The sequence below is a fragment of the Hermetia illucens genome, chromosome 6 (genome assembly GCF_905115235.1).
Source record: "Hermetia illucens chromosome 6, iHerIll2.2.curated.20191125, whole genome shotgun sequence".
NCBI classification, from domain to species: Eukaryota; Metazoa; Arthropoda; class Insecta; order Diptera; family Stratiomyidae; genus Hermetia; species Hermetia illucens.
Genome location: NC_051854.1, coordinates 73,999,983 through 74,008,828, shown reverse-complemented (window position 1 = coordinate 74,008,828; position 8,846 = coordinate 73,999,983). Strand labels below are relative to the sequence as shown.

Here is an 8,846-nt window from a genome sequence, read left to right as displayed (position 1 = left end):
CCGTAGCAAACTGGAGTGCGATAAGCAGAACAGTAACTGCGATAGGAGAAGCTGAAAGAACTGAAACCAGCTCGGAAAGCGCGACGGACGCGAGACTTAGTTGCGCTGGTATAAACCAGAGCCCTCCTTGCGAAGTAACAGTTTATGGTGGTCCCGCGAAGATATGTGCGGAGAAGTGGGAGTGGTATTAGTGTGTGAGAATTCCATACTTAGCTGCGAACTGGCGCAGCAGCGTCTTTTTAAGATTTGCACCACCACCCATAAAAACGGAACATTAAAGGATAACTCCCTATAGCTGTTGTCAGCATTACGCGAGATGATTACCCTGTTTTGACTCAGGTACTCATTTACAGCTGAATCGACTGGTATCCGACGTCAAATCCGTATATATGTGCTCTAACCACTCAGCTACCCGGGCCCTTACCTTATACCTTAATACTTACTTTAAAATGTCACCTAAGACATACAACCACAGCTTGTCTCTCAGCGGGACAATCATCCCAAGTACACTTCCTTCTAGATACGAGAATGATTATTATAGTATATTGTCTTACGTTGACTCTTTATGCCTCCCATCTGCTCAAGGGATATATGGTTGTTATTCACCCCACAATGGGGCATAACACGCCAACCAAGGTTACCACATGGCTTCTCGAGACGAACCCACCCCTCCTCTATTGTTCACTGCCAAACCCTCTTGGAACGACCCACTGGCTCGCCATTTTGGGAGCATACAACATCCAGCAAATTGATGCAGATAGAAAGAGCGCGATAACCTGTCAGGCTGAGACCCCTGTTTGCTGTTTATCTTCAGTAGAAATGTACTTGCCTCTCTTCCTAAAATCAAGTGCTATTTGGCCAAGGTCCATGAGTCGGTGAGAAAGTAACCAAATATCATCAGTGTAGTTAAGGCGTTCGCGGTAGTTCTACACGTCGTCCGAAGAAGGCAGCATGAAAAAATCACCGAGAACTAGAAGAAATAATATCTTGAACCGAACTTAAAGAATTAGGGCAATGCAGACCAGATTATTCAAATCAAAGAGCTTACAATAGTACATCGAAGAACTACTTCGCAAAATAGGTTGGACACGAACAAGGAAAATAAACACGTGATTAATTAAGACGCCTTCTCCCGGGAATTTAGCTGAAATTAAAATGTCACCATTCCTACGAAAGGCCTTGCAACCGTAAGGAAGCTATCTGACGTCCTTTGCTGCTTGATCTACCTTTGCAAAGGCGTGCCTCATTTGCTTAAATAAAAATGCAAACATTTAAAAACATCATGACATTCCATGTAGTTTATTTTCCATACAGAATTACAAAATCGGGACAAAATTCAACAAATACAAATTTTCTACCGTAATTGAGCTCGAACACGAGCAGAACTAAACTTTAATTTCAAATAAATTACGAAAAAAAAGTATGAAGTACAAAATTCATCTTAAAGTAGGGAAATCTAGAACAATGTGTAAAATATGTATCCTCTAAAATGGAGTAAAAAATGAAACCATTTATTCAAACGGCTGGTCTTTTGGCTGGAGAGACTGCAACATCATTAGAGGCAGTATCGGGCTTCTTCCGTTTGATTAGGTGTGATATGTCTGTTGGTTTCGGTTTATCAGCTGCCGATGATCCGTTGGTACCGCTCGCACAGCTCGATGGTCCAGCACCATCTGCAGTTTTCGGGTCGGTGCTCATTATTTTGGACAGTTCGTTTCGTACTTCTTCAATGGACTGCGAATAAACGAGAAACGTGTTAGAATTATTCAAAGGCCCATCTTGAAAATTCCAATTTAATGTTTTTCTTTAACTTCAAACGGAATTCAATAGAAAACGGTGACATATTACTTGTGTTTTGGTCTCTTCAACTTCAGTAATTTTCGCCAGAATGTCTTGTTTTGCTTCTTCTAAATCCTTAATCGTGTCTTTCTGCTTCTCTGATGGGTTTTCCTTTTGTTTTTCCTCCTCGATTTCTTCATCCATAAGCTCGGCTGCTTTCTTTAACTCTCGTATGCAATCGTCAAAGGAATTCTGCATCAAATGGGCGAGTCCAATTTTGTAGTGAATTTCAGCAACGATACGGCGATTATCATCCGGTAATTTCATGTGGATGTTGAGAGATTTTTCTGTTTCGTGTAAGAAGAAATTTTAAAGGTGAGAAAATTGAAAAGAGATAATGTATTGTGCAGTAATGAGTACGTACGGTAGTCAACAATAGCAGCGTCGAAATGACTGTTTTCAAAAGAAACGCCTGCAAGTTCATTGTATGCATCTGCTAATTTGCCCAAGGCTGGTTCACCTTGCCGTTCGAAGATTTTCACTGCCAACTCGAGGAGCTCCCACGCGACTTGCAGATTCGCCTGTAATGTTTAAGGATAAATATAAAAGTTTCGTTTATTGACATTGAGCATTTCGGATGCAAAACCCTTATTTTTATATATCGCAGAATTCAAGAGAATAAAATTTCCTTTACGGCATAAAAGCTGAATGGGAAACCAAAGAGAAGAGAGATCACTCACTTTACATTAAAAGAAAACACCCATTAAAATATTAATCAGGAAAGTAGGAAAAAATCGCTGGGAACCAACCTATCTCCCTCTTTGGGGTTGATATGTTCTCCAAGAGCCAAGCCTCTCGTCTACGAAGACCATTAGTGATGAGGTGATCCTATTATTAACAAAACACTATGGATCTAGGCTGAGGAGTCGAAAAACAAACAAAAATAAAAAGAATTCATTTTCCAAGATTGGTCTGAACATCGAAGTCGATGGTAAGCGACTAAAAGACCGACTGAAGCAAACGGTGGCGTGATAGGCTGAATGGGGATTTAAAAGCCTCACGATTGCATCCAGGCATTTGATAGAACCAAATAGCGAAACCGATCACAACGAGCCGACCCCGCTTTTGAATGGGGCAAAGGCTGAAGAAAATGAAAAAGATATATAAGTACAAAATTTGAATATTGCTGATACTAACGTAGATATATAGTATATCCATCTGGATGGAACACCGTCTATGAAAAATATTTGTGGTTAGTCCGTTTCGATCGCAGGGTGAAGGCGATCTTATCAAACGCTGCCTCGCGCTTCCACCCTGAGGAGCAGCGTGACCGAAACCGGCTATGGGTGGGATTTTACTCTATTTTTGTTTAATTCCAAACCCGACAAGGGTATGAATTATTGCTCGAAAGTGCTAGATTTGCGCCTGGATTAGTTTCAGCTAATATAAGAAATACATCCTAAGCCCGGAGCGAGTTGCTGCTCAACTTAGTGCAGCCCACAATTAGTAGATGGGCTCAGCACCATTAGAATACAAAACTTTGACCTTCTATAACGTTGTTAGTAATAGTTGGATTGCCTTCAAATTTTCCAGAATCGTGTCTTATATTATCACGTATACTGATGTCTTAATTTCGTACTTCTTGAATGAATTTAAGCGGGTAAGTTTCTAACAACAGATATCGTAATGGGATGTATTTTGAGACCGACACTTTTTATCAATCCATTACTTTTTCAGATTCTTCGGGTGGATATGTTCTGAGAACAAGACCTGTGCCACTTTTTGGAGCACACATTTTGAGTCCTCACACTCTTGCGTTTTACTCCATATGAGAAAGAGAATCATTTTCGAAAAGTACTAATTGTGGTCTTTCGTTTGATACTCTGCATGATCATATTTTGTTAAAAAAAAAGTTTCTCCCCCTTTCGCATATATAGGGAGCCCCCCTTTATCCCAACACAAAATGATGCCACTCGTGCACGTGATTCACAAACATCAGGGTTTCAACATAAACCTCGTTGACAGATGGACAGACATACATTAAATTTTAAAAAAGCTACTACAGGACCCTGTACTGCATACAAATTGATTCATCAGCAGGAAGCTCATCTGTGCAATACTGAGAAGCAAGTGACTATACTTAAGACGAGAGAAGTTGGGAAGTCCAGTAGTGGAGCCAAGTTCAATATTAGTCTACTGCGAGTGCCCATCAAAACAGAAGAGAAAATATCTTGTCTATTAATGTACTTCAACGGAGTAAAGCCGCTGGGCTTGGCAATCCCTACGTGTCAAGAAACACCTCAAAAGTTTGATTGACTAAGAGCAGGCTGGTTTCCGCTCGGGAACATGCACGATTGACCACATCAATATCTTGCGAACGGTTTTGGAACAGTGCACAGAGTTTAGATCTTCGCTTTACATTCTCTTTAACGGTTTCGAGAATGCGAGAATAGCGCAAAGTGTCACGTGCTGTGTTGAGATAAAATCTCAGAGGAATTTGAAGTCCGAGTTCTTCAGGGCACCATCTTCACATCGATATTATTTCTTTTTGTTTATTGGTGACGTTCTTCAGAGGGCGTTAAGACGTTCAATGGTCCATGACATCTTTCCGTAAACAACTCGACTATGTTGACGACACCTGTTTGCTCTCTGACCGGACATAGGCAAATAACTCTGGATTTGGAAAGAGAAGCAAGTAGAATTAGACTGAAGATAAATACCAACAAATCAAGGATGCAGAAAGAGAACTGGACTGAAGATAAATACCAACAAAATCAAGGACGCGTCATCGCACTCTTCCTATCTGCACATTTGGACAGTCCATTCAAAGCGCTGCTCAATTGTATATCTAGCAAGCATCGTTTCTACCGACGGTGACACCGAACTGGATGTCAATCGACGCATTAATAGCGCTAGGTCCGAGTTCGCTGTCTTGTCTAAAACCTGGAAATGAATTTAACTCAATACCAAAATCAAGTGAAAACTGTTCTGTGCAAATGCTCTTTCTGTGTTGCTAGAACATAGAAATTGGCCACCACTACTACTCAAAAGCTCCGAGCGTTCGTCAGCATTTGTCTGCAACGTGTCATCGGGGTACGCTAGCCTAATACTTTTTCAAAGAAAGAAATTTGTCGGCACATACGCCAGGTTGCCGTGGGCGATCTGATTAGAAAGCGGAAGCGGCAAGGTATAGTTCACAAATTAAGGAGCCATGACAATTTCATTGCTGACTACGCCATACAGTGGAACTCGTTACACTAAGAGGGCAATCTCCGAAAAAATTACAAAGGACCAAAATTATATTAAAAACCCAGACATTGTTCTCATTATGCTCGCAATAAAAACTCTACAGTCCATTGCTAAACGAAGAAACATCATCCGATTCGCTTCCCATCTTTCACGATTGGAATCCAATAACAAAGTGAGGATGAAGCATTGAAGACAGAACGGTGCAGGACCGCAGAAAAACAGCTCTCACCCCAGACTAATTACAAAGGGGCCTGCTTCATTTTTATGACCAATTAGAAAACCGAAATAGGCCATACCTCATGAAAATCTAAAACAAAAGAAGCATCGATGGAGGATGTAATCCATGCTAGATCTTTCCTCTCGATCAAGGCATTTGTGGCCCGAGCCGATACTTTTTAAGGCTTTGTTTAAATTTTTTTTCACAGAATATTATCATGTAGTGTATCAAATAAAAAGGTCAGATTAGTACTCCTCGAAAATGATCTTACTTTTTGTTATTAGGTGAAAAATAGGGGAATGAATGCTCAAAATCTGGCCCCAGAAAGTGAAAAAGATCTCTTTCTCAGAACGTATCAAACCAAAAAATCTGAAAAAAAATAACGGTATATTCACATGAAATCTAGGCCTCAGAATACAGATAGATCGTTGTTGATATTGGTCTCGAGAGTGATCCTGCTGCTTTTATCTGGCCTCAGACATTGGTCAGGGTCAGCCTAGTCAGTGTTTTTAATTTCGTCGGGATGACGAATTCTCTCATGGCCGTGTAAAGTTTTACCCTGGCTATGCTATCATAGGTGGCCTTAAAGTCGATGAAAAGATGGTGCAACTGATGGCGATATTCCAACAGTTTTTAAATCGCTTGCTGCAGAGAGAAAATTTGATCTGTTGATGATTTGATTTGATGCCTGGAGGGAAGCCTCTTTGGTATGGGCAAATGAAGTTCTGGGCGTATGGGGCTAAGATAATAGCTCGTTGTCAGTCGTCAGGCTTTGATTTGCTTTTCTACACTTTAAGCATAAGTTCATAAGCCACTTGGTGTAGCTGATCGCCTCCATACTTAACAAATTCGGCTGTAACTCTATCGGTTCCTGGCGATTTATGGTTGTTAAGCCGATGGATTGCATGGACTGTTTCTTGCATGTTTGGTACTGGCAGTATTTGTGCGTCGTCTTCAGTTTTCGGGATCTCCAACTCACCGATATTTTGATTGCACAGTTCATCAAAATACTCAACCTATCGCTCCAATATGCCCATTCTGTCGGAAATTAGATTTTCCTCTTTGTTTCGGCAAGATACGCATCGAGGTGTATAAGGCTTCCTTTTTCCGCTTGACGGAGTTCGTGAAAAGTCCCTGCGCGTGCCTTTGTTCTTTGAGAATGCAACATTACTCGATATGTAGATCCGTTCCGTTGCTAACTTACATTCATCGTAGAACCAGCCTTTCCAATTTGTCTTGTAGCTGGGATCAAGTATGTTTGTGGCCATATCAATGATAACGTTCTTCAGGTGATTGTGGAGGTCATTTGTCATGCTTCATCTCTAGAACATATGTTAGCTGCGGTTATTGCGGCATCCATTTCCCCTTATAGGTGTTACGGAGAGCTTTATTATGGGTGGCTTCAGTATTCACTCTCACCTGATTGTCAGAGGGGATTATGCCAACGAGATAGTGATCCAAATTTATATTGGCCCCCCTATATGTTTTCACATTTATTAAGACTGAGTGGTGGCGGGATCAATCAACAGATGATCAATTTGGTGAAAAATGATCCCGTCTGGAGAGAGCCACGTATGTTTGTGAACCGCTTTCTGCGCAAACCAGCTACTGAATAACCCCCCACATTCTCAAGCACTGCTGACACAAACAGGTGCAGACACGACACTTCATCGTAGCCCGAGCGCATCTTCACGCTCGATTCCGGCATTTTTTTAGGTTTTTGAGATAGTTCTCCGGTCTAGGTCGACTCCGGCCAATTAGGATGGCCTTTGAATATCACTCCAATTCATGTTTAAGTCATTACACAAATCAGTGATTTGTGAATCTGGGACCTCTTTGCTCTACAAACAGCGATATATTACAGTATTCAATGTCCAATTTTTTGCCACTGATTCAATTTTTATTTTTGATTTATCATCAACAAGTACAACAAGTAAGTAAAATAGAGCTAAAATTTCGTTTTTATTTTTGGTTCAGTGAAAAGTGATAAGCCCCTTGGAAGAAGCGCTCCACAGAAAGAGGCCACGGAGGGATAAAATAAACTAACTCGAGAATCGAAATTATTCTAGAAACAAAAAAAAAGAAAGGAAAACTGTCTCCAGTAATAAAATCCTATACTTCGAGGTGTTTACCGCAGACAACTATTTACTTCTGGAACAACTTAAAACTGCATTCTAACTTTAACTTACCCCATCATCTTCTTCAATCTCATTCTCCTCATTATCACCATCCACTTCGTTTGATGTGCCCGGTTCCGCCGCATTGTTTGAATTTGTTGGTTTACTTGTGTCGCCTTGTTCATGATTTCCGTTAACATTCTCCGTCTTTGCATTGCCATTAGAAGAAGCTCCAGTATCTTGACTTTTATCATTTCCCTCTTGTAGTTTCGAATCACCGTCTGTCTCATTAGATGTCAGCTCTGCTTCTATTTTCAATTCTGCTCCTTCGGACTTAGCTCCCTTATCATCTTCTGCCTCTTCGTCCACTTCATCATCTTCCTCGTCGTCATCATCATCATTTTGTTCCTCGGGGACCGACAGGACTTTGTTTTCATCTTCCGCAAGTGCTATTAACGTTTTCGCATACCTGTAGTCGGTAAGAATGGAAATTGATAAAAAATGAAATTATTCAAACTGTAGGTGTCTGAGAAGGTACGAATTTCTTACAATAAGTAGGGCATTCCCAATTCATCTGAAAGTTGTCCGTAAACTTCTTCGTAGATATTGCAAACTTGACTTAAATCATCCGCTGCATCATTGTATGCTTTTACCAAATAGTTGCGGCTACCTCTGGCGAATAGTTCTTTCGCTTGGGTAAGTTTCTCGTCGACAGTTTTCAATTCCTCAGATTTTTCCGCCATTCTGGAATGAAGGAAGGAATAATTTTGATATAAGGTTAAGGTTATAAGATGATAAGGTTATTTCCAAGTACAATATTTTCTGGTCCACAATTACCATAATATTATGGTTGATTTGATTTCTATTTATTTTTTACTTCAGTTTGGAAAAAGATAGATAAATTACAGGCTAGAAACTAATTTTAACTGAGGGAATGAAAATCTGACCGTCATGCAGAAAAATGCCAACTATTTAATAGAACAAAACCCAATATAATAAAGAGATCCGGAAACCCACAGGAACTTACGGAAGAGGCTGTGGGAAAATGGAAACACTTCTAGAAGGAATGCGCCTTCAGAAAAGCAAAAGATCCAAGTATGCTCGTTAGGATATTGAAGAGACCCGATGGAACACACATAAAACCTGGAAAGGAGACACTCGAAATCCAGTTATAATAGAAACTCCTATTCTATATTCAACTCCCCAAACAGATACGCACGCTCGCAGGATCGGCTATCAACGACGACCGCTACAAGTAAAGTACTTACAACTTATGAAGATTCACAAGGCCTCTATTCTCGGCGAGCAGTCAATGCTTGGAGGCCTACTCGTTTTCTCCAAACCTCCACCTCTTCGCAGTCAATATGCGCGAGTCGCATATCTCATCGAATTCTCCAGCAGAAGTCGACCCTGGGGAAAGCAGCTAGCAGTGCTTCGGCTCATCATAGACCCGGTAATCAATTGAAAGACAGGCCTTTGCCTTT

At 40.8% G+C, this 8,846-nt stretch overlaps 1 protein-coding gene across 2 annotated transcripts in view; it reads right to left on the bottom strand.

The window, feature by feature from the left end:
- Positions 1-1,270: 1,270 nt before the first annotated feature.
- The window catches only part of LOC119659500 (protein NASP homolog), a 129,188-nt gene continuing 121,612 nt past the window's right edge, over positions 1,271-8,846 (bottom strand). For both annotated transcript variants that reach the window (XM_038067624.1, XM_038067626.1), the window contains exons 2-6: positions 7,912-8,106; positions 7,435-7,831; positions 2,204-2,360; positions 1,849-2,126; positions 1,271-1,734 (exon numbers count right to left, since the gene is read on the bottom strand). In XM_038067624.1, coding sequence (XP_037923552.1) covers positions 1,516-1,734; positions 1,849-2,126; positions 2,204-2,360; positions 7,435-7,831; positions 7,912-8,105 — 1,245 coding nt within the window. In that variant the 5' untranslated portion in view covers position 8,106 and the 3' untranslated portion in view covers positions 1,271-1,515. The remainder of the gene's footprint in view (positions 1,735-1,848; positions 2,127-2,203; positions 2,361-7,434; positions 7,832-7,911; positions 8,107-8,846) is intronic.